At 35.7% G+C, this 25,254-nt stretch overlaps 1 protein-coding gene across 7 annotated transcripts; it reads right to left on the bottom strand.

The window, feature by feature from the left end:
• Window positions 1–228: 228 nt before the first annotated feature.
• On the bottom strand, window positions 229–20,608 carry LOC129285840 (peroxisomal ATPase PEX1). 7 transcript variants are annotated; one of them, XM_054921775.1, is made up of 17 exons: window positions 20,265–20,604; window positions 19,385–19,558; window positions 19,094–19,193; window positions 13,531–14,019; window positions 11,178–11,882; window positions 10,565–10,656; window positions 9,447–9,520; window positions 9,110–9,329; window positions 7,625–7,718; window positions 7,339–7,493; window positions 6,592–6,822; window positions 5,552–5,752; window positions 5,028–5,153; window positions 4,882–4,943; window positions 2,178–2,295; window positions 549–836; window positions 229–443 (listed from the first exon to the last, which is right to left on the bottom strand). In XM_054921775.1, the coding sequence occupies exons 1-17, from the start codon at window positions 20,457–20,459 to the stop codon at window positions 405–407; spliced, it is 3,363 nt and encodes a 1,120-aa protein (XP_054777750.1). In that variant the 5' UTR covers window positions 20,460–20,604; the 3' UTR covers window positions 229–404. The 7 variants fall into 7 exon arrangements, with proteins under 7 accessions (XP_054777750.1, XP_054777784.1, XP_054777758.1 ...); XM_054921809.1 differs by lacking the exon at window positions 20,265–20,604 and having other exon boundaries at window positions 19,098–19,193; window positions 19,385–19,422; XM_054921783.1 differs by lacking the exons at window positions 229–443; window positions 549–836 and adding an exon at window positions 1,298–1,662 and having other exon boundaries at window positions 20,265–20,607.
• Window positions 20,609–25,254: the final 4,646 nt, after the last annotated feature.

The raw sequence follows: 25,254 nt of genomic DNA, 5'->3' as shown, positions 1-25,254 counted from the left end.
ATTTTATCTTTTCATATTTTTAATATTAATATTTAATAAAAATAATTTTTCAATTCCATGAACATACCAAATATATTTTTAAATTCTATATCCACTTTCATATTCATATCCATTGTCACTTTCATATCAATTTTTATTTCCATCAAAATCATTTCCCCTGTACCAAACGAGGCATAAAAGAAACCCTATGGACGAACCTATAGATACATCACACAAATTATTGCTTACACAAATTATTGCTTACATGGCAAAAATTACTTTGCACATATTTTAAAACGACCAATGAAGCGGCCAAAACAAATCCTGGGTTGGCACATATTTACTTTGTAAATGGCACACAAATGAAGAAACAAGAAAACAGCAATTTCCACCCCATGAAGAAGAAATTATACTGGATCGCATTGTCATGCTAGAGTTGCCCTCTTGCCTTTTGCATCTCTTGACTGCACCATTTTATGATAGCCACATCAGATATGGCATAGCAAAATGTGAAATCTCCAATTTCAAACAGAAAACATGAACAAAAACTGGGAGGGAGCGGGATAAACCTGAGCAGCAACAGATTTCTTGGAATCCAGGAACTGGCTGTAGATGCTATAGAGTCTTCTTTTCTCTTCATCTGAAACGGATGGTCTAGCCCTAGAAGCTGTAACCCTGAGAAGGGCATCTGTAATGACTGGCTTTTTCTCGGGCCCAGAGGTGGTGTTTGCATCGTCCAAGACTTCATGAACTGCTGCAAGTTGCGCATCTGAAAGAAGAGCTTGGAGATCAGCTCCACTAAATCCCTCAGTCATATGAGCTACTGCAGCCAAATCCACATCACTGGCCAGAGGCAACTGCATTAATTAAAACCAAATCATTGTGAGTTAGGAAAACATCAAGTTTGAAAGACAAAATCTGGGAAATTAGTGCATCCCTACTGAATCGCCATGAGTGTATTGTAGAATATGTCAATGTGATATAATCGTTATGGAGCAAGATTCGATTTATGTCTTCATAGGGAAACTTCCAAAGTCAGTTAATTAGTGAAAGGTAAATCACTAAGTTGACAACTTGCAGAAGTCTCTGGTTGAATTCAATGTCATTTAGTTAAAATGTTTATATAACCATCTAAATTTTCAGCTAATCATGAATCACGGCTCATTAAAAATTTAACTTTTCAACCGTTTTTTTACATCCTGAAAGTGTCTTTCTTGTGCAAGATATAAACAAACTCCAACTGTAATAAAATATCAACCTTTTCATGGTTAAGTATATTGTTTTGCACTGTCTTACGCTAGGCTTCCAATAATCAGAGTGGGAAAATGATTCCTTGCATTATTCTGAGCAATGTGAGCCTCTATTTATAACATTAGAAGGCTCCTATGCAATCAATGTTATTAAATCCTATACAATCAACGCTAATAAGGACTTACAAATCATATCCTAATTGGCAATTCTATACTTAAATACATATTCTTTAACACTCCCCTCAAGTTGGAAAATAGATGTTAATCATACTCAATTTTTCACAAATAAATCATTTCATGGATAAAATGACAATCAGTCTTGATGTGCTTGGAGTATTCATGAAAGACAACACTAGAAAACCGTGTTGAACAGCTTTGAGATCACTTTTTAGACCTAGGGAGCAGCCCAAAGGAAGAAGAGTTCACTTGGACTCTGCAACAATAAGAGAATGCAATAAATAGACTACACATCACACTGTAACCCAAAATCTATTAAGGCAGTGAACTTATGGGTCCTTCCACTTGTATACTTTATCTCCAGCCTAATTTTATCTGATGTGAGAATTCTCTCCACATCAAGTCAAATTCGCTCACACTTGACAGCCCAACAATCCCCCTCAAGTGTAAGTCCATTATTGACTACACAAACATGCTCCCCAAATTTGCTCACAATCTGCAGATGCCAGCCAAATCTAAAATAATACATAGGCTTCAAATGTAATTTAAATGAAGAAAAAATACAGCACTGCAAATGTCAATTCATTGCATCCCTCATTTTTAATATCCTTATGAGTTATAGCCCTGAATGCACTACAATGAAAATAAAATGAAAAACATCCATCCCAATACAGGTAAGAAATGGTAAGATATTGAGCAGTGGAGAAAAACAATAGAATATATATAAGCAATCGGTAAGCAATAATTGAATAATCCAGTAGCTTAACACACCTTTCTGGAAAGTACTGTCAGAATTTCAAACCTCTCCTGCCAAGATGGAAAGTCGCAGAATAGGAGTCGATCTAACCTGCCTGGTCTCAGAAGTGCTGCATCAAGCAAATCCGGTCTACTGCTTTTACATGAGAAAATAAGTCAGAATTGCAAGGGAATGAGAAAATGAAATTTTCACTCATATTTGTAGTAGTCTGAAGGGGTATATCTTTATGTACTTAGCAAGCAGCTAATGCGTCTCAGTGTCTGTTAATAATTAATAAATATAAACTATGTTAAGCCAAAGTGTAGAACATACAGTACAAACTCAATAACACACTATTCTAACACAGCTCAACCCAATGATTATTCGAAGTCCAACTTCAGCTGGTTACATACCCAGCTATAATAAAAGAATATCATATTCAAACTAGGAATTCAAAACCTAGACCAAACATTGGGACTCAAATGATCACATGCTTCCAATTCAAATTTAGAAAAACAACATCCCTAAAAATATCAATAGCTAAAATTCGAAGCAATTGTAATCCAAAAACCACATTAGAGCAATGCAATAATATTTGCAATTGTGAATGCTTCCAATTCATTGCTTGCGTTAGAGTCATATCAGTATTTATAGAGTAGAGGTTAGCAATAGCCAGTACGCTCCTTGCTGACTCAAACCTCAATAGGATTGTCCCTCGTCTCAAATTTTGATGGAACCTACTTCAACCCTTGGAGGAAATTCTCCAGAGCAAACCGTCTCATAGTAGTGATAACCTGGTGTTGAAGCTTAATTACTCTCATTGAGCTTTATAAAGATTGCATGAGAGAACATTTGAGGTGAAAGTTTGGTGCCTTGATTGAGGTTTTCCATTTAGCCAAGCCCTGATAATGGGATGAAATCAAGACTTGGAGGGACGGAGGAGCGAGAATGTATCGGAGAGCAAACTTGTATTGATAGATGTTGTGTACAAATGTATATGGATGGATGTATGTATGTATGTGGATAAAGCTAATATAGATGTTGTGTACAAATGTATATGGATGGATGTATGTATGTATGTAGATAAAGCTAATACTGTTAATCATAACAGAATATAACTGCCAGTCTAAACTAAACATTGATAATATTGATAATCACAGAATATAACCACTGGTCTAGACTAAACATTGCTAAGAGATCAATAAACCAAGAAAAATTTCTCAGTTCAGCTGCCTGCTTCTAAGATCTTTGATCAAGAATTGAGGTGGTGGCATAGCTGAGAGATCGATAAACCTCTCAATCCCATAACAGCAAATCACACTCCCTAATTACCATCAAGTTATTGTCATCAAGCTTCCTTGAAATGGAGAAGGTGGAAGCAGCCGCATCCTTCTTGACTGATAAAGCCTAGGAGAGTTGAGTGTTCTACGAGCCATCCATCTCCAGGTTTATAGCTATAATATCATAACAGATGTGAGAGAGAGGGAGCAAGAGTAGAGAGAATTTGACTGTATTATTCGAAGGTAGCATTAGAGTACATATCAGTATTTAAAGTGTAAAGGTGAGTGCTAGAAAGAAAAGAGAATTTTATAAAAGCTAACTCTCAACTACTATTAAATAACTACTCTAACAATCTTTGACTAGCTTCCCATGATCATCCCCTCACATTCTTATTTCTATCACCCAATATCCTAGTTGCAAGTCATGGCACCCAACAAAACACAATATAGAGCTGAAATCTTAAACTAGCCCTTTTCTTTTCTCAACCAAGGTTCCAAATCACACATAAAAACCTCACATGGGTAAACACAGAACAAAATCATAGTTGGAGGCTGAGGAGCGAGGTCAAATCGAAGTCCAATGCACATTTAAGAAGAGTCCAGGTTAGCAAAAGTGGGTCACTGTGGTGAGTTTTGCTAGCCTCAGGCCAATAGCCAGTAAGAGGAAAGCTAAACTGCACACGATCCACATCAATTGAAGGCCTGGTACAATTAACCCCTATACTTTGCTACTTGTAACTGTCCCCTAAAGATGCGAGGTGTTCTCCTTAAATTGTCAAGATTTCCATTCAAAGGGCTCAATGGGCACTCTTACATGTCACCCCATGTAGAACCCTTTCTGTACCTAGGCTTAGTGACCAACTTTTTTCTCTTTACTACATTGATGAAGCACCAAGCAAATTTACATCCCTTTTCTACATTCTTATTGTCCTCAACAACCTTCCGCTCCATTTCAACTTGCAACACCTTTTTCTTTATTCAGAGGCACATAGTTTTCAGTCCTTGACTGCTTAATCAAAGAGGCTGTCATTTCATCTCATTTTTTACTTTATGCCACTCAGCTTCCCTATAATGGTCATTTCCCTTTTGCGTTTGCATCTCCCATGCAGCATAGACACATCCAAAGCTATCATAAGGAGAAAAAATTTTGAAAGGGGGTTTTATTTTCAACAAGTTGAATCTAGAATAAGCTTCAGCTTGAATGCCATAATAGTGAAATCTTTCACAAAATGGGACTCCGAAGAGAAATAGGACTTTACCATTATCCAGGAGTCAGAGCATATTATTGTCTAGAAGTCTTGCAATTATCTTCAGAAGTTTAACTTGTAATTAGTCTCTATTTCCAAATAAAAATAATTAAGAATTAATAAGAGCGGACTGCAACAACGTTTTCATGTCCAAGTCAATCATCTCTGTTTTACCCAAAATTTAAACAAAAATTTGTGCAGATGAAACTAACCTGGTTGCGGCAAACACAAATACACCTGTTAAAATCTCAACACCATCTAACTCAGTCAGAAACTGTGAAAAGTGAAAACATAGGTATCAGAATATAATCAATATAAGATATTAGATAATATAAGAAGTACTCTGCTAATCACTAACCTGATTCACAACACGATCAGTGACTCCAGTATTGTCATGTCCTCTCTTGGGGGCAATAGAATCAAATTCGTCAAAAAAGAGTAGACATGGTGCAGCTGCAGCTGCTTTAGAGAATATATCCCTAACCTGAAAGCAATATTCAACATAGCACATTGTACTTGACCGGCTTATAATCATTCCTACATCTAAATTCAGTTAAATATTTCAGGACTCATTAACCGTGCTCTAGTTGCTTAAATCCATAGTTTGCTACCACACCCCAGAGATATGTAAGCCTTCTATCTAAACAGCCATTAACTTGAGAGTCTTAGGAAATATTCTTTCATGTATCTAGATATTTTGTAATCATAATCAGTTTAATTATAGGATTAGAATTATAATGAGTCATTATGATAGAATCATTGTATAAGGATGTAAGGTGTCATACTTTGACATCAAGCAAAGTTTATGGACTAATAAACATGCATATAAGTTCAGAATTGTAGACAAAATAAATGCTAAACGAAATCTATGTAGGCCCTCACAGCTTGTTCAGAAGCACCAATGTACTTGTTCAATAGTTCTGGCCCTTTCACAGATATGAAACGTAGTGAACAAGCGGCGGCGGCAGCACCAACTATGTGAGTTTTGCCACAACCAGGAGGCCCATACAAAAGGACATTTGATCGTAACCTCAAAGGAGCTTGCGCAAAAGTTTTTGGAAACTTAGAAGGCAACTCTATCATCTGGAAATAAAATTAACAACTCAAGATTTGAGAAACAATAACATAGTAAAATGCAAACACACAAGATAGGGTAAACAAGTATCACAAGCAATCATAAGTTTTCGTTCAACTACTGCTAACTATTCATGCTTCAACTTCTTTCATGCATGTGATAAAGAAGTTACATTATTATTCACGAAATTTAAAATAAACAAAGGGAAAAAACTCAAGTATTTAACCATATATACTTAATATATTTTTATCCAACCAAATCAAGATGAATAAGTTTTAATGTGTTAATAATATTAATAATAAGAGTTTGTTATAGAATAAATAATTAAATAAAAAGATCCGCATGTCTTGATTACATTAATAACAAGCACCCTGAGTATATAAGGCTAAGTATATAAGTTTTTCCATAAATAAATAACACAAAAATTGAACATATTTCCGTGTCCATAGATGCTAAGAATGCAGGGGATGTGTCAATTACGAGAAGAGTTATTCTTAGAACTTAAAGAGGTGTCAAAATTTACAAAAAGGCACGTAAGTTAAAAAAAATAGTTCTTGGAGTGCATTCAATGTCAGAGGCATAATTCTTTAAAATGGTCACAGTATTGGAGTACATAACACCATCATCGAGTCTTTCAATAATATATATTTATTTTGATATTCCATTTTTTTTTCTCCCCAATTTATGCTCTCCCTTTTTCCCAACATTTCCCACACATTAAAAACCCTTGTTCTTGAAGTGTAAACAAAGGAAAATCAATGCCATATTAGAATATAATACTTTGAATATGAGGAAAAGAGAAATAAACTCCAGACTGCAGATATCGAATTGTAAAAGGGGATATCACCTCCTTAATAGTGTTTTGAATGTCAACAAGACCTCCCACATCATCCCATCCAGAACGTCCACCATCAGAAGCAGTTTTTGTAATGTCTCGCATTGCAACTGGAAGAAAATCATGCATCGCTTGAGAGAAATCTTCCATAAGTAAAGCAGAACTCTCATGCCCATTAAGAGCAGCTTTTGATGGGAGGAAGCGAGAAACAGCAGCATGTACAGCTCTATCAACCAATATTTCCTGGACGGCAAAATTATTTAAAATTAAAACCTAACACACAACTCAGGCATGGTCTTAACATTTCTGTCATTAAAATATATTCAACTTTCACCGGCTAACAATCAAACATCAAAGATATTAAGTAGACATCAGTTAAGATGCAATTATAGGCATTTACAAAACAATTAAATTCGGTAGAAACAAGATGGCAAGACCATCTTGAAAAGTCGTTCACATTCAAGCCAAGAACTGAATAACTCTATAAAAATGTTAAACAAATCATCCTCCTCTTCCCAAGGAAAAAAAGGAGAAACCTTAAGCAACGTGAGGGCAGAAATCTTTCATTCCTGGCAACCTTTTTCTTTTCTTCTCACCATGGCAGTTTCTCTACACATTGCAGGCCGCATATGTACACAACTACACACATGGGTGCACATAACAAAAGGAACCACAACAGGATGGATAAGAAAACAGACACCCACAACTTCTAGGCCAGAAACACCTTATTGATTAAGACGTCCAGAATTAGCAGAATACCAGATCATAACCATCATAACCATCACATTTGACAGCTATATCAAGAAGTATGTCATCAGCACATTGCAAGTGACGCCTTTTTATTTCATGCCTCAACATTGCCCCCCGCTCCGAAGCTGCAGGAGTTGGCAGCTGTATGTGAAAGTCAAACCTCCCTGATAATGATAGGGCCAAGAAATTAGCACCCAAAACATGAAACGGAATGCAAAGGTCAAAAGAGAATCCTAGAGCCATGGTTCCTATTGGATTTCACTATGTTATCAATTCATAGCAAAAAGTAGTAAACCTGAAGAGCTTAAAGATTGTGGTATCTTCTCAAGAGCTTGTACAGAAGCTATGAAGGCTATTGGTCCAATTCCACACGATTTTCGCCTTCTCTCCTGTTTGATGGAATAGTAAGACAATAATTTTTGCATATAATTATGTATAAAAGTAGTTAAATGTATGAGCATCAAAGTGAGTATCTTATGTACTTCCACATTACCATCTCTGCACGAGACTTCTGCATTCTCTTCTATTCTTTTTTTTTTTTTTTTTTTTACTGGCAGAAAGGCTTTCGCATGACCACTAAAAATAATTGAAGGTAGAGAAGTAGGGTTTTTATTATTACCACTACTACTTGGTTTAAAGACATTTCTTCTAATAATAAATTTTGGAAGAAAGAGCAGTGTGAGCAGACCATGCATGCTATTAAAGCATGACAAAAGAAAGAAATGCTGAACATTAGAACATGCAAGGAAAGCAAAACGAAATCCAGAAAAAGAATCCGTGTGGGGAAAAGCCACCAGATGAGTAACAAAACAATGCCAAGGATCAAGACAATGTGTTCCACAATAGTGAGAGCAGCATAAAATTGTTTTAGGCACTTACCTAAGGATGTTTGTCAAGAGGTATTAGGAATTCAGGAAAGCTTTGGAGGCTAAGGGAAAAGTTTGTTAGATTTAAATATAACTAGGAAAACAATGCCAAAAATTGAAATTTCATCATCCCTTGCCTTTCCTTCACCTCAGTTGATACCCTGTTCTTTGAATCTCCGTTCCTTAGTCCTTACAACTTCTAAGGTCCTAGCAGAATCTTTACAAGTACCTTCCTTGAAAGCAGAACCATCAACATACTATCATAATCATCATAGTCAAGCTCAACATCAATAACCCCATGACAGAAAACAACATCTTCACAAGACTTTACATCCATGTCTTAGTATTTTATATTCAGCTCTTCCCATATTGATTGTTTCTTCTCCCACATCTCTTCCCCTCATCTTTTTGTTTGGATTTCTCTTCCCTTCTCTTTCTTATACTTCATTAAAATAGACTTCCAATGTAGTTAGAAATATTCTGAAATGATATTAGTAATTTTGTAACCTGGTTACAAAGAGACGGGCAAATGCCAGCATGCAACCAAGAACTTCCCTTATCCAGAGAAATATTAAAAAACTGAATAACCAGGCTTTTTCTGTGACCTGGAAGTTCTTTAACTTATAATATTATTATCTAGTAATTCATAGAGAATGCAACTTGGATATCTAAAAATTTTCCTTATCACATTTCACTTTCCTGACATAAATATTAAACTTCTATCATCCTTTATAGCTATGCCAATTCTGGTTTGCAATAACCTTTCCTTCTGTTTGTTACCACTTACAACAATCACCCAAAAGATATGGCAACGAATACATTAAAAACAATGGCGATGAAAATCAGTATCCATGAGATTACCACACTGAGTATAACATATTCAGAAATCAATTGTAATTGAAAAAATTTCTTACCCCATATTCATCAATAATGTCAGCCAGAAAACTTGCAAGTCCAGCAGCAGACATTAAGGGTTGAGGCCCATCTGAGTCAGAGGTGGAAATTATGCTATCAAGATCATCAAAGATGACAACAGAAGGTGCATGATCTAAAGCTTCCATAATGTTGTTAGTAACTTCTTTCCGGATTATTGGGACATTCTCCAAAGCTAGTTTTGAACAAGAAACAAAAATTCTGCACAGCAATGTATGCTGAACTCAACCTCAAATTCGAACAAACTTAATTGGTTACAGACAATCGTGGTAAAAAAGAAAAAAAGTAATGTGTGATAAGTAGGAATTAACTTAATACATGTGTGCTAAGATGTCTTCAAACATCTCAAAGTATTTTGCAACAGTCCTTGCTAGCACAGTTTTGCCAGAGCCCTGAAAAATATAATTTTAAACTTGTCAAATGTAAAGATTATTCACCCATATCAGATAAGCAACCTGAACAAATATATGAAACCAACACCAACCACAACATGAAGAGATAGATCTAGGATCAAATTTTAAGGATTATAGTGCAAAATAATTTGAGATGTTTGAATACAAACTAAAAAAATGTAATAGAAGTCATAAATAAGCATAATACTATCAAAATCACTCTACCAAAAAAACCTCCCACTTGAAAGTCCATTGCTGCAACTAAAACGTTGCATCTTTTTAGACAAATAAATTTGGTCCTATGATATCTTCTTCTCAACCTTCTCCAAATGAACTTGAAAATTGAGCAAATCAAGCGTGGAAGGCTGTAAGCATGCAGTATTGATGTGGGTTTGGTTTAGTTTTATGATTTTCTATCCATCATATTCAACACAGCATACCACACCACTAGGCACAAAGGTGAAGTCAGAAAATCAACAATGTACTAACTCTTACACATGATCATGTTGCTACGGTTATTTTAGAATGTAATGTACTAAGATCTTAAGATTTAGTCAAAATTTTGACAACCTTGCTCCAAAGCACTTGTAAACAAAAGAACTGTCAGTAACTCTTATTGCATGACTTTTTATGTTGGAAACCACAAAAAATATGAAACAAGAGCACATTCAGGATTTTTAATATAGGTGATCAGGAGTACAAGTTACATTGCTACACCAAGTAAGAATTGTCTTTCTGCTTACATAAGCTATCCAGTTTTTGTCCCCATGATAATGACAATAAGCTCTTCTATAGACTTGCAAACTGAGTAAGAGAATATTTGGTAAACTACCTCTATGTTTCTAAATTGCAGAGACACATGCCATTTGTTTGATACTTGATAATTCATTTTATAAATGCACAAGACATTATGAAGGAGGTGCAATATGTTGCAAAGAGTAAACAAGTATTTGCAGACTCTTGACATTTGAACACATTGCCATCAGGACTTATTGCCTGCTAATATCTTGGACTTAAATAGCATAAAAACAAAATTGCACTTACTGAAGGTCCATATATAAGAATGTGTCCTGGAAGTGGTAAGTGGTATGAATCAAACCACATACCAGAAGTAGAAGATAACAATACAGTCATCCCTGCAACAAGTAAGAAACGGCAAATTATATCATTACTAGGCAATGTCATTAAGTTAAGAAAAAAATTAAAGGTGCAGCACCAAGAAGGCAAAAGGATGAGATGCATTATCTAAAGCTTCTGAATTTAAGAAGCCCATAAATGAAAATTTAAGAGACCCATATTCAAAGCTAAAAGAGGATTTATTTAGCATGCCTCATGGATTTATTCTTTCTTTCAAAACTCAGGAAAAAGAAAAAGCAGAAGAGACATAAGCACTCCATTAGTATGGATAAACTACCTACAGAGTTAAGGTGGGGTGCCATCATAAAAGCAAACACCACATCCATGGTGTTGTTTCACTTCTTTGGCAATTGAATACTCACACATCCTCTGAATTATTTCCTTTTTGGCCCGTTCATCTATAACTAACTATGATAGAACCAACACACGCAAAGAACATTCAAGGTTTTACACAATAAAACTGATGGGAACAATGAATAAATTGAAGAGCAGATAGAAACTCCTTACAGAAAATACCTACTATTGATAACATCAGAAGCAGTTGCCTCCATCCAGTCAAGGCTAGTTAATTCTGAAGTAATATGTTCTTCAGATATTTTATCTTCTAGAGATTGGATAGAGACGGGATCAGTGAACTTCAGCCTTCTAAACAGCTGTTGATCTGACTGAATACTGTTCATTTTGTTTCTTTCACCGAGTAAAATTTCATATGCAGTAATTTTTCCATGACGCAAAGAATCTTCACCAATAGTCAATAAAAACAATATTCCTGGTGTCTTGTTTCTGTTTTCTGATGAATTAGAAGCTAACTGAACCTTTCCATTAGTTGCAAGCTTTATGTAACTCACTTCAAAATGAAGTAAAGTTTTACTACCCAACACCAGTGCATTAACCTCCATACCGGCAAAGGAAGCAACTGCATCAAGTTGTGCAATACACCATAGTCTTAGAAGATGCTGTAGCCCCTTTTGATTCTCAGACTGATTTGCAAACTCTTCATCTGCTTCAGAATGAGATTCATCTGAAAGAACATTAATAACTTCATTATGGATCGTCCAATCTACAAGATCCCCAAAGACACCTGATGCAGTCCTTGTGAGCTTGTCCTTATCTATATGATTCTCATCATCATTATTCTGCCTTAACATTCTGACGTGGCAAGGAGAGAGAGAGAGGGAGGGAATAGCTTTTTCCAAATTAACATCACATGCCTTCAAATAGACCCCTGTAAGAATAGAAAGATTGTATTTGAAAATCACTTCCCCAAGCTGAAAGGACAAACAAATTTTTCAGCCCAAACAAGCATTGAACAACAGACGGGGGGAAAGAAGTATAGCAGGCTGTTCGAACATTTAATACTGAAGGCAACATAGAAGCTATAGCAGTATAGTAATCTTCTGAAATTAACTTTGCAAAGAACCTAGACCACAAAATAACACAGAGGTGAAGACATCTTACCACTAGAATGTGCTAGATAGAAGAAAGAACAAAATGAAGAGGAATAGGCACCCTCCAAAGAAAAAGAAATCTACATATCTAACAACTCTAAAGAAAGCCACACTATTAACAAGCCATGAACAATGCAACTTACTATATGGGGTTCTATGTGGTACAAGAGCCCCATATAATCTCATGCATGTGGTACATGAGCCCCACCATCAAATTCCAAAACAAGAAAATAAAAAGTAACTGACCAAAGAAAGTCACAAATGTAATAGTGCTGCCAAATCCATTCAAACACCACAAATGAAACTGCAGGATTTTATGGTAATCTAGAGAAAAAGAAACAACCCCACAAATACAAACTTTCCACTCTAGCCATGCAATCAAAATTACTGGATACACTGCACATTGCCACAGATCTTCCATCCATTTTAGCCAAAAATTTTGAACTGTACACAGAAACAATCCTACCAACAAACCCAATTCTGACAAAAAAATCCAGAATAAATCATTCCACAAGAAAATAGGCACTCAATGGTGTCCAAAATAAAGGAGCTCCAGTTTCTGGCCTGTACATGTGCATAAAAGTGGTGTTAGGACACATAGCTATTGTTAGTCTTCAAATTTGAAACACATTGACTGTGTTAATTATTTTGAGTAATGCTGTCTAAATAAAATATTTGACTTTGGAGGAAGTTTCTGCAAAGAGAAAAACTGGAAACAATTAAAGTGATTGCTCCTCTGCAATAAATTATTGTAAGAAGAATGCAAGGAGAAACCATTTCACATATGACAAGAAAGAAAATAAGAAGTATGAGCTTTTTTGATAGTTTGAAGACAAAAAGGAGGCTTAACAGCATTAGCTGAAAAGGCTGTCGGTGACTCTGATCCATTACGAATATCTAACAAACAACACATGAAAATTTGATACTATCTAAGTCTCTATTATAATACCTCAGAACAAATAGCATAAAGAAGTAAAATCATCCTATCTCATTTAAGTAACAAGGCTAAGAATCTGGTATTTGAAACTAGTATTGCTTTCAAACTGAATACATCAACCCCTGAGAGGAGAACACACTCCAGAACAAGACATTTTTTTAAATCTATCCCCCAACAAAACTTCACAATTCTAATCTGCCAAAGCCATGAAAATTCATGAACAAAAAAATTTAAGTACCACAGGAAGGGCACTGCAAGTCAAAATAGCAGAATGCTTTTTCTGTTATTGTGATGCATGATGCAACATCAAAATGTAAAAAATGCAACATTCCAGGCTCCAACTATGAAGATCTATTAAATGATAAACACAATGAATTCAATAACAAATATTCAGTTGACGTCAGACAAAATAATTCATTTATCAGAAAAATATTTGGATTTCATGGGCATACAGGTAGGGTAGATGAGTGCAAGACAATTTGACATACATGAATGCAGACCAGCTCTCAAATACTGACGAAGAGATTTAGCAACCATCACATGCCCCTTAGCCACTGACTCTGAAAGCATAAGATAAACAATTGCTTGTCGATACTCTTTCTCATCAGTTAAATTTCCAGAGTCAACTTCCCTAATAGTTGAACTGTCTTTTGTTTTCATAAAATTCGTTCTGGAAGTACTACTAGCCTTCTTGTTGGATATTCTTGGAACTATGGAGACCAATTGAAGCCTATTTAGTGAGAACCGTTTGCTTGTTTCAGGATGAACAAAAGCAGCAGAAGTAAGCTCCATATGAAGATCAACTCCTTTGACACAAGCACTTGTGTGACACAGCCTGTCTGGATCCTGTATACGGAGCAGCATCTTTGTAGTGTATTCTCTATTATAGGAGCCCGGATGGAAGTCTGCAAGTGAATCCAAAATTCTTTTACGTCTCTTTGGGGCAACTGCAACTTCAGTTCCTGGCATGAGTTGCACTGGGAAAGTCGTATAATGTATAATAAGAATGAATTAGTATTTGATAAAACTTAAACTTAATTATATGTGCTAGAATGCAAAAATTCATCCAAGAATAGAATAACAAGTAAGCTTAACATCTTCCTGTTAAAATGTGTAGTTAAATTGTGTAAATTTATTTTATTTCTTTAATAGATAGATATTAGTTGGTGGTTAGAGGTTAAGATAGCATTTATTACTTTATATTGATATGCTCTTATAAATATTACAGCCAGCTCTTGTAAATAGTGAGTGCAATATAGTATTTTTTCACCACGTTTGTCATGGTATCAGAGACTATCTAAGGCTTTGGGTTTTTTTTTTTTTTTTGAGATTGGGTTCATTTTTGCGTTAGAGTTTAGCTGTCTCGATGCATTAGGTTCTGAACAGTCAAACCCATTGTTGCTAGAGACCATCTAGCCTACACAAGCCAGACCATTGCCTCCACCTACTGCTGACCGACTGAGCCCAGAAGTCTGACCACCGTCCACCGCCACACGCTGCTCAACTAAATTCACCTTGTGCTGTGTTTTTGGTGCATGAGAGCACATCTGGGCTTTGTTTGGTCTCCAGTCACCTTCGTTATACTCGAAATCTCCTTCTCTCCTTGTTTCACTCATGTCCGAAAAAAAAAACGTCTGACAGTACTGGGTCTTCCTTGTTTGGGGTTTCTGGGGAGTTGCCAAGTGTTCCAATTGCTTACTGATTGACTAGAGCCGACTTTCTAGCTCGGTCTCAGTATGTTCGTACCTTTTTAAAAGGGTTAAGGGAAGCTTAGTCATTTACTTAGGACTGGTCCTAAGCCAAGAGAACCCAAGTTCGATGCTTGGGATAAAGTTGACTCAATAGTAATGTCCTGGCCATGGCAATCTATGACTCCTCAAGTTGACTCAATGGTAATGTCTTGCACTAATAATACTCTACCTTTATGAAGAGCTTATGGCAAGAATTAGACCATTATTAGTGCATTACTTTAAAAGATCCTAATAATGCAGCTACCTTTAAATGCTTCATTGAGAAGCAGAGAATTGAGTATCTTGCTGGACTTAATCAGAATTTGATCCTATAAGAGTTCAAATTCTTGGTCGAGAAGATGTTCTTTCTCTCAATGAGACCATTGCCATTATATTAGCAGAAGAAGGCCGTTGAGGAGTGATGATGGAAACTCCACTTGTGGAAAGCTCCAACCTGATTTTAAGGAATATTGCTTCTCATTCTATGGAAAATCAAAAATGAGGGGACTCTTCCAAAAAAGAACCTGCCCGGTGCTCTCTTTGCAAGAAGTTGTGGCACACCAAGGAGAAGTACTAGAAGCTACATGGTAAGCCTCCAAATATGAAAAAAGGACAAGCTCATGTGGCCACTAATTCTACCAAGGAGAATTCTAGTTAGACTGATCTTAAGGGGAAGATTGAGAAACTAAGATCTATGCTAGAGTCACTTGACAAGGCGACTATTGCTAGTTCTAGTACAGGAATCTATTCCTTAGGGTTCTCAGGTATATCCTTTCAGCCTTCATTTGTCTTATTTTCATTTGTATTTATTGCCTCAAAACGAGATTTTCTTCACTCTTGGATTGTGAATTCTGGAGCCTCAAACCATTTGACAAATTCCTCCAAGAATTTCGTATCTTATAATCCATGTCCTAGTACTAGGAAAATCATGTGGGGTGACAGGTTTATAGCTACTGTGGCTGATCAAGGGGATGTTAGATTGAGCGATAGTCTTATCCTGAAAAATGTCTTGCAAGTGCTTAAACTGTGCACAAACCTTATCTCCATGAAAAAACTTGCTACTGATCCTAATTGTTATGTCCTATTCTCTTCTATCTCTTGAATTTTTCAAGAACGAGAGACGAATCAAATGATTGGACTTGCTGAAGAAAGAGATGAACTTTATTTTTTTGATGAGCCTAGTGAATGTAGTAGGATTCAAAGCTTGATGACTTCCTCCTCTTCTCAGTCAAAAAGAGTCGAGTCAAAAAAAACCAGATTTGGCTTTATCATCGTCGTTTGGGTCACCCCTCGTTTAATGTTTTGAAAACTATGTTTCCTTCTTGGTTTAAAGATGTACCTGTCGACTCCTTTCATTGTGATGTTTGCGAGTTTGCAAAACATAAACAATCTTCATATCCTATGAGTAATAAAAGAACTTCGATTCCTTTCAGCCTGATTCATAGCAACATTTGGGGTCCCTCTAATGTCCCTAATGTTACCGGGTCTCGATGGTTTGTGTCCTTTATTGATGATTGCACCCGTGTAACATGGATTTATTTGCTAAAACAAAAATCTAATGTTAGTAATATTTTTCCCACCTTTTATAACATGATTAAAACTCAATTTGGAGTTGAGATACAAAGGCTTAGATCTGACAATGCAAAAGATTTTTTTAATCAATCATTATTCATATTTTTTGATACACATGAAATTTTACATGAATCATCCTGTGTTAATACTCCCCAACAAAATAGGGTGGCTAAGAGGAAAAATAGTCATCTTCTTAATATTACTAGAGCCTTATTGTTTCAAACTAATGTGCCTAAGCATTATTGGGGAAAAGCTGTTTTAATTGCTACACACATGATTAATAGACTTCCAACCCCTATCCTTGGTTCAAAAAGTCCTATCGATATTCTTTCCCAATTTTTCCTGATTTTAATGCATCAAGTGGTCTTATACCTCGAATATTCGGACATGTTGTCTTTGTTCATGTGCATTCTTAAAAAAGGACTAAACTTGACCCTAGAACTTTTAAATGTGTGTTTGTTAGGTATTCATCTACTCAAAAGGAGTACAAGTGTTATCATCCTCCTTCTAAGAAGTTTTTTGTGTCTGTTGATGTCACTTTTTCCGAATCTAATTCTTATTTCAATACCCCTTTTGAAAGAGAGAGCCCTCTTAATGAGGATCAGGGTCACGATCCTCTTGTCACCAAACGTAGTTCCTTACTTAGTGAGACCTTGGAAGCACCATCAACTCCTCAATCTACTCGTCCACTACTAGTCTTCACTCAAAAGAGAATATCTCAACTTGCGTAAGTCCAATCATCTAAAACAGCTCCTGCTCAAACTTCTGAACTCATGCATGAAAATTGCGAGGTAACTCTTGATCTTCCTGAAAACACTAAAATTCCTTCAAGTTCTCATGATGTTTCTGATAATCAAGATGTATCTGAAAATAATTCTAAACAACTTGATTCTAATCTACCTATTGCTTTGAGAAAAGGGACCCACAGTTGTATCAAAAAATCCTTATGCCCAATGTCTTCACTTGCCATGAGAAATTGTCTTGTAGTCACAAAACTTTCCTTACTAGTCTTCATCCCATTTCAAAACTCCTCCTCCAAAGCCTTCTATCAATAAAGAATCCTACCAAAGCTTGTTGGGAAATTGATTTATCTAGCTCACACTAAGCCAGACATTGCTTATGCAATGAGCGTGGTAAGTCAATTTATGCATGATCCTAAAGAGCCTCATCTACAAGCGGTTTTTCAAATACTTGAGTATTTGAAAGGTACTCCAGGAAAAGGCATTATGTTCAAGGGAGGGAAAAGATTAACTATTGTACGTTTCTTGGCTCAAATCTCATTACTTGGAGGATTAAGAAGCAAGATGTAGTATCTAGATCTAGTGCTAAAGCTGAGTTTAGAGCTATGGCACCTGGAATTTGTGAGTTGTTGTGGGTAAAGATAGTTTTATCAGATTTGAGAATCAAATGGGAAGGTCCAATAAGACTTTATTGTGACAACAAGTCAGCTATCAACATTGCTCATAATCTTATGCAACATAATAGGACCAAGCATGTTGAAATTGATTAACACTTTATCAAAGAGATGTTGGAAAGTGGTCTAATATGTACCCCCTATACACCCTCTAGTGATCAATTGGCAGATATACTCACAAAGGATTATCAAACAAACATTTTCATACGTTAGCATGCATGCTAGGAATGGATGACATCCACTATCCATCTTGAAGGGGAGTGTTAAAATATGTAGTTAAATTGTGTAAATTTATTTTACTGCTTTAATAGATAGCTATTAGTTGGTGGTTAGAGGTTAAGATAGCATTTATTACTCTATATTGATATACTCTTAAAATATCACAGCCAACTCTTGCAAATAGCGTGAGTGAAATAATGAAGAGTATTTTTTCACCAAATTTATCACTTCCTAACACACAACATCCTTAAAATCACATTTACAAAATAATTTAGAAACAGCAAATTCAAGAATCCTTTGAGCCGGAAAACCAACTTGAAAAAACAATGTTAACTTGTTTATTCTACCAATTTAAAAGCGTGCATGCATCACAGTAAATTTGGTCCACAAATTTATAATTGCTTATATTTTTTATGACCAAGTTGTATAAATTTTGTGAGTTAGAACTAGGAGCTCCATCTTAAAATAAAATAAATAACAAATCAGCGTTCATCCTTTCACACACCCGCGCATGCAAGTGCAAATGCCTGAACAAGGGAAGAAAATAAAATTGAATATACTGAGTGCATCAGCTAATGAATATATAAAACACAAATATTTGTTAATAAGCCATTCAAGAGATTTATTTGATAAATCAATTGGCTTCTTCAAAGTTTTTTGAATCACTTCACTAAAAAGGTTGATTTTGTTTCAACCAAATAAAATATTTGTTCTTTAATAGATTGTATGATAACATTCCACTTTCACTAGAAGGATGAAAACTGGAACAAAATCAAGCTTTTAAAAATTAAAGTAAAAAAAAAATCATTAGAGTCAATTTTTAATAGGGGCATCTTTGAGTAAGTAAATGGGGTTTTGCTCGATTGTTCCCTGGATTTTAGTGCAGCCAGCATTTCGTAGACCTCAGCACTACAAGCACGTTACATGCTAAATCAATAACTGTTACTAATAATACATCCATAGCACACTTACCATCACAATTCAAGTGGGAGTGGGAGTAGCTTACAAGGTTAAAAAGAAAGCAAACAATAGTACCATTAGATAGCTTTAAGCTGTGTCCATGTGTTTAGCAATATAACCAAAAAAGGGTCTAGAAAGCATTTGGCATCATCTTACCCACTGCTTTCTTGGGAATAACAGAAGTGACAAAGAATGTAATCATTGTGTGACCATGCAACCACAAAGGAAATCTCATTCCTTCATGGACAATCCGGACCTGCACAAAGTAACGAAAAGCTTTTAGTAAGTGCCCATCAGGCACGCAAATGAGGTCCTATACAGGTACAACACAATACAGAACGAGAGGATAAAACAAATTCTTCAAAGTCCGATAAGCTCAATTCATCCACCCAGCAAAGTATAGGTTAAAAATGATAACCTCACGCTTCAATGGTTTAAATTGCAAACCTGGTTTAAGATTGCTGCCTCAGCTTGCTCTGAGTTCAGCTCCAAAATTTCCCAGTCATCTTCTGTATGGGGTTCTATTGTGATTAGAGAAGCATGTGACACATTAGAAGCAGCTTTTACTTGAACTCTAGTACGATCTGGCAAGGAAATGCATTCTGCGAAATGTTGGGCAACCTAAATTTTTCTATATTAGTACTTGAAGAAATTCGTATGAAAAGATAATGCTGACAACAATTGACCAGAACAAAAATGGTCAAGAAACTCTAGGAAAATTAGAAGTATGGTGATGTGAATACAATATTCAGGCAAGATAGTAGAAACATTTTCCGCCCTGCAGAACACATGCCCATACAACCTTTCACGTAAAGTTATGGTTATGCAACGTAGATAAAAGGCTCAACTTATAGTCTTCAACAGAATCTCAGGTTTTGGAAAGAAGAGGACGACATGTCCAGCACGCCATCAAACAAAACTTTCATGGATGCCACCCTGTAGAAGACAACATAGACAAAAGAAAAGAGAAAAACAGCGTTGTATTCTACATTAAGGTTGGAATTTTTTAAATTTTATGTGGACCCTAGCCTTTCAAACTAAAATCAATGTGCAAAAGGAATTCAAGCCTTAAAAACACCATTCTTCTTTCAACATCCCTTTCTTTTTTTCCTTTTTTCTTGTTTTGGGGGGCTCATAAATTGTTGTGCAATTCAAAATGCCTAAGATTTCAGTTGTCATCTCCAGTGAATTACCCACCATGTCTAAGTAAAGGTAAGACCCCAGTTTCGCAAGAAATTGTCATCTCCGGTAAAGCCCAATTTCATTGCTTAAACGATGACAGGACTGACACGGAGATAGAACGAAAAGGAATAGCGAAGGCACCTACCTCTATGGCATTAGAAGCAGAAGTGGCTCCAGACCAAGCAACGACCCATGGATCGTCGGAGCGAGAGCGAAGCTCGAGAGCGAGAATATGAGGGAGTGGCGCCGAGCGTGTGGAATGCAGAAGTTGGATGAGAGGAAGAGGAAGGGATACAAAGCAGTTATCTATGCTCCCTACCAACTTCACTTCTAACTCCATGGAAACGAAGCGCTGTTCCAAGGCTCACATGAGCGAACCAATCCAAACTCAACTACAGAATGGAACGGGCAAATTTGCCGACTTGCTCCTCCTTCCCCGTCGCCATTTTTTTTTTTTGTTTTTTTTTTTTGTTGGCTCCCTTTTACAAAGGAAATCGTTCATTGTGCTCATGAAGCATTCAATTGCTGGGGAAAAATCAAACCAAATTTAATTAAATTAAATATGAACTAGATAGATTTCACACCCGTGTATTGCACGAGAATATTAATCATCATGCTTTGTTTAAACTGAATAAAAAAGAAAAAAAATGTCCTAATGAGTTCAATTTTAAAAAAAAAATGGCTTGAGAGATATAAAAGACAAAAAATAATTAAAAACTTGAGAAAATTGCTCAAAAAGACTAGGTTAAAAAGGAAATTAGTCCCAAGAACCAAATACTCTTTTAAGACCAAGCTTTTTATTTTACTTTGTATTGTGCTAACCAAAATGCCACTGTCTTAAACAAAACATTCTGCAAAGGAAAATGACCCTCACATTTTAGGTTATTTGCATGATTTGAACGAGAGAAGACTAGAGCATAGTGGTGAGGGACATTTTTTATGGAATATCATTGACAATTTAAGCTGTGAGCAAGTTGTAAGTAATAAGTTTTGAAAAAGACAACCCTATCTCTTCGCAAGGTACCCTAATCAAACAAATTGTGATCGACAAGTTTTGAGTGACTTTAGAGTGCCTTACAGTTGATCTACGATGGAGCAAACAGCAACTTGGGTGACAAACGGGTGCACATTGTGTGTCAAAGTTGCCATTTTGTCCGAGGGAGTACGGTCTTGGTTTACTCTTGTTGTGAGTTGCTTCTTCCATTCTTCACGCCATCTAAACTTAAGTGAAATGCGTCTTGTCATTTAAACTTAGCTTATCTCCATTCATATTTGAGGTTGACCCTAAACTTCCAATTGCTCGAACCCAGTGCTCTTCAAAAATTTCATGTAAATTAATCTATGAACAGGTTTGGGTACATGAAAATTACATAATTTGATTGTACGTAAAATAATTTGATTGTTTTTACATTTTTATTACCTTGTAAACATGATATTTTTTCACCTTGTGATTGCAGATTATGGTTCTTCAAAACTTTCCCTTGAATGGTAGTAAGGTGGCCTAGTCAAATAATGCATTACTCTATTGGGATCATAAGAAGATAAAGCAAGCTAGCTCATGTTTCTTACTTTCACCCTTTTTCTCAAATGCCCACCAGCCTTTAGAACAGGAGTACAACTGTACACTAGGAAGCCTAAAGTTGGATATGAGGAGGAGATCGTTTGTTAAGTCAATGGGCTCTACCTAACCTAGCAAGAAATATATTGCTTTTCCTTTAGACAATGGATAAATTAATGGGCAAATTTAAATGTCATGTGTAATGTCATCCCTAACATTACTAAACACAAATAACACCAAACACAGAACACCGTTATGATAACCAAAATTAGTCTAATCCCAAGGCGAATGGTCATCATAACACAAGGTTTAGAAAAATACACAAGGTTTAGAAAAATGTTTGAGAAAATGGGACCTTGAGAAAAACCTTTTTTAAAATATCGTTTTAGCTCAAACTATGATTTAAAACCAAGTAAATAAGACAATGAAAGTATAAGAAATTCATCAGGCTATAATATATAAAATAAAATATTCTAGTCATATAGGCACAATGCGCTGTGGTGCAGTGCATCGCCCGCTGTAGCAAACTGCACAGAAGGGAACGCCCCTCTTTACGACTCATGCCACGATGCAACAGACAATATGCCATGGCATGTCATGACAACTCTTTAGACTAACTTCTGAAGTGCCTCATTTTGCCATCCGACGTCTGATTCGAGTGATTCAAGCGTCTATATGTAACTCTTAAAACCACCTACTATTGGCATCAATCCCACACCCAAACATTGAGCCTAATGAGATTTGGACCAAACCTAAAATAGCTCATTTTCATTTAAAAACATTACCAAGGTGCCCAACCTCCTAAACCAATGCCAATAGCCATGAAACTATTTAGACTAACTTAAATGGACCATAAACAACCTGTTTAGAGCATTGATATCATAATAATAACAACCCAGACAAGAATTGGTCACCAAAACCCCATTTTCAACATAATTTTTAGAAGGGATAATAATTCCTCATAAATAATCCACTAACCAATCTAACACATAAGTCAATACAAAACTAATACTTGCACTAGTATCTCAACTTCTCACAGCCATTACAACATAGATATAACAAACCTAGGTCGAGATACCCATTGTTCACAACAGAATTCATGCAACTGCGTCATAAAATTATATAAATATGTCCTAAGTTGGCATATGCATTCAATATTTGTTACAAACCAAAATAGATGTAAGGACTATACAACTTAGAGCTAGTCCCCTCGATGCTTGGTTGCACCTTCCTTTCCCTTGTCCCTATCAGAGCCTTCACATATAAAATGTAACCACGGGGTAAGTCGAGGACTCAGTAACTAAATAGTCTAATCAACTACTCGTGCGTGAGAACAGTTTGTGCGTATGTGAAGTGGCATAGTAAATCATATAATATGTCTCATAAATCCACACATATAGTTATAAAATGATATGTATGATCAACACACCACCTTATATTCTCCTTATATCTTCCGACTGAATCTATGGGCTGACAATTTGATAGGACCAAGTTCATGTGACTAGACTGGCCCAAACTCACCGTTAGTAGGAGGCAACCCGACTAAGATCGTCTTCGCCTACTATAGACCACAAATTTTCCCTGTCCATAATTACTAGAGGTATTGATGCCCAATCTACTATTTGTAGTATTAAGACTTTCAAACAATATAATACTGAGTACCGAGGCCTCTATGGTGCTAGTATGCTATATGAATTTCCAAACAATGTCCTGATAACACACTATGGTGAACTCCCACCATCTCACAATGATCATGCCAAACATACTTAATACACCCAACACATATCCATAACATATCATTTATCACAATTTCTTATTTCTACTTAAACTATAGAATCTCGCAAGTAATTTTACATAAAAATAGCATTTAGCTTTTCAAATAAAAAAGCATTAGAATAAATTTTCTTTCCACTTCACATAACTTCACAATCATAATTTCATATTAATAGTAGGCTAGTATTAAACTAAAAGATAACTTCTAAATTGAACACACTACCATCCAAACACACAAAAAGAGATATTAGACAATCCGGTTACTTCAATCCTTTTATTACTGAAAGGGTTATCGTGGTCTCCCAATAGCTCCACACACATTCACTAGCACTATAATGCTCGATCAAGATTAATCTACACAATTAAACCCTTAATTGTCAAATCCTCTCATTAATCACCACATTTATAATACAACTAGGGTACCCATTATGTTCAAAACCTCAATTTAGCTCTAATAATCCTTCCAACACACTATATTAACCCTATTTAACATTCCAACATATAAATAACACCATTACACTACCTGCATGGCTCTTAATCATCCAATTCTACCTAGGGTTCATCCAAACCTTATTAAAAATTCTAAATCTTTATGTAATCCATAAATATAGGTTTAGAGGCTTGATTTAACTCCTCAAAATCTTAAATAAGCTAATGAGTTTGTCTGTTGCTCAACCACAACCAAAAACAAGCCTATAAATGCCCTAAAGTCAAAATTTTGGCATGACATAGAGAAGGGAAGGAAAGGGAAGCTTACCCAATGATAATTCAAGCTCCAAATGCTTTCAAAGTGATCCTAAAGTCGTGCCTTAACAAACTATGAGCTCCCTTTATTGCTTCCTTTGATTTCTCTCTTTTTCTGATTTCGAGTCTGTTTCGCGATTGACAAAATGCAAATTTTGTACATAAGCCGCAGTACATTGGTTCATTTGTCACAGTGCATGGTACAGAGATCCTCAGGCTTATTTTGAATCTCTCTCCGTGCCATGACCCACTTGTACTTTGATATGGCCTTCTTTTAAGGCTATCCAATGATCCATTAGCTACATTAGTCTCCTTAAAACATTATTAACCAAAAATTTACTTAATTTGACTAAAATACCTTATAAATAGTAAAAATTCCCAAAGTTAAAATCTAGGATGTTATATCATGTACTATGGTGCATTCACTATTTATTGTTTCGTTCTATCTAAATCTCTTACGATATGATTGATCACAAGTGATGATAGTGATTAGTAAGATTTTAAATTTTAAGTGAAGTCATAATGGACCTTTAAGTGCCTAATTTTAGATCCTTTACTAGCGATAAATACTTACTATGTAATTTGCTTTTTGAATTTGTCTTTTATATCTGATATTAGTAACTAATGTTGATTCTTTATGTGGTAGGGAGGCATGTTATTCAGTTGGGACCAATAGAGGCTGGAAAACCATGCGAGATTGATTGAATCCAACTAAGCCCAACATGATTTATCAACTTGTGACATCATTTTTGTACTTATATGCAAAGATGAGCATTAGTTTTGTTATGCTTTTGTGAAGAGGGGCATGACCTTATACCTTCCATATTCAATACTGCCTGTGATCATTGGTCTACAAGGACAACATTTGATCTAAGTAAGGATTGATCAATGGAGACAAGTGGTATTGCATGTGTAGTAACCTTCCTATGTTATTTTAGTTTTAAAGTACGCTTCACACTTTTATATCAATATAATTGTTAGTATTGTGATAACGGGCTAAAAAATTACAAGAGTTATTGCATACTTATTCCCAGATGAATTTGGATATATTCCTCACATT

Source organism: Prosopis cineraria, unplaced genomic scaffold, assembly GCF_029017545.1.
Source record: "Prosopis cineraria cultivar Desert tree isolate PC_DT_omini unplaced genomic scaffold, ASM2901754v1 PC1, whole genome shotgun sequence".
In the NCBI taxonomy this organism is placed as follows: Eukaryota; Viridiplantae; Streptophyta; class Magnoliopsida; order Fabales; family Fabaceae; genus Prosopis; species Prosopis cineraria.
Note: the sequence above shows the minus strand (reverse complement) of the source record. Positions and strands in the feature narration are given on the sequence as shown.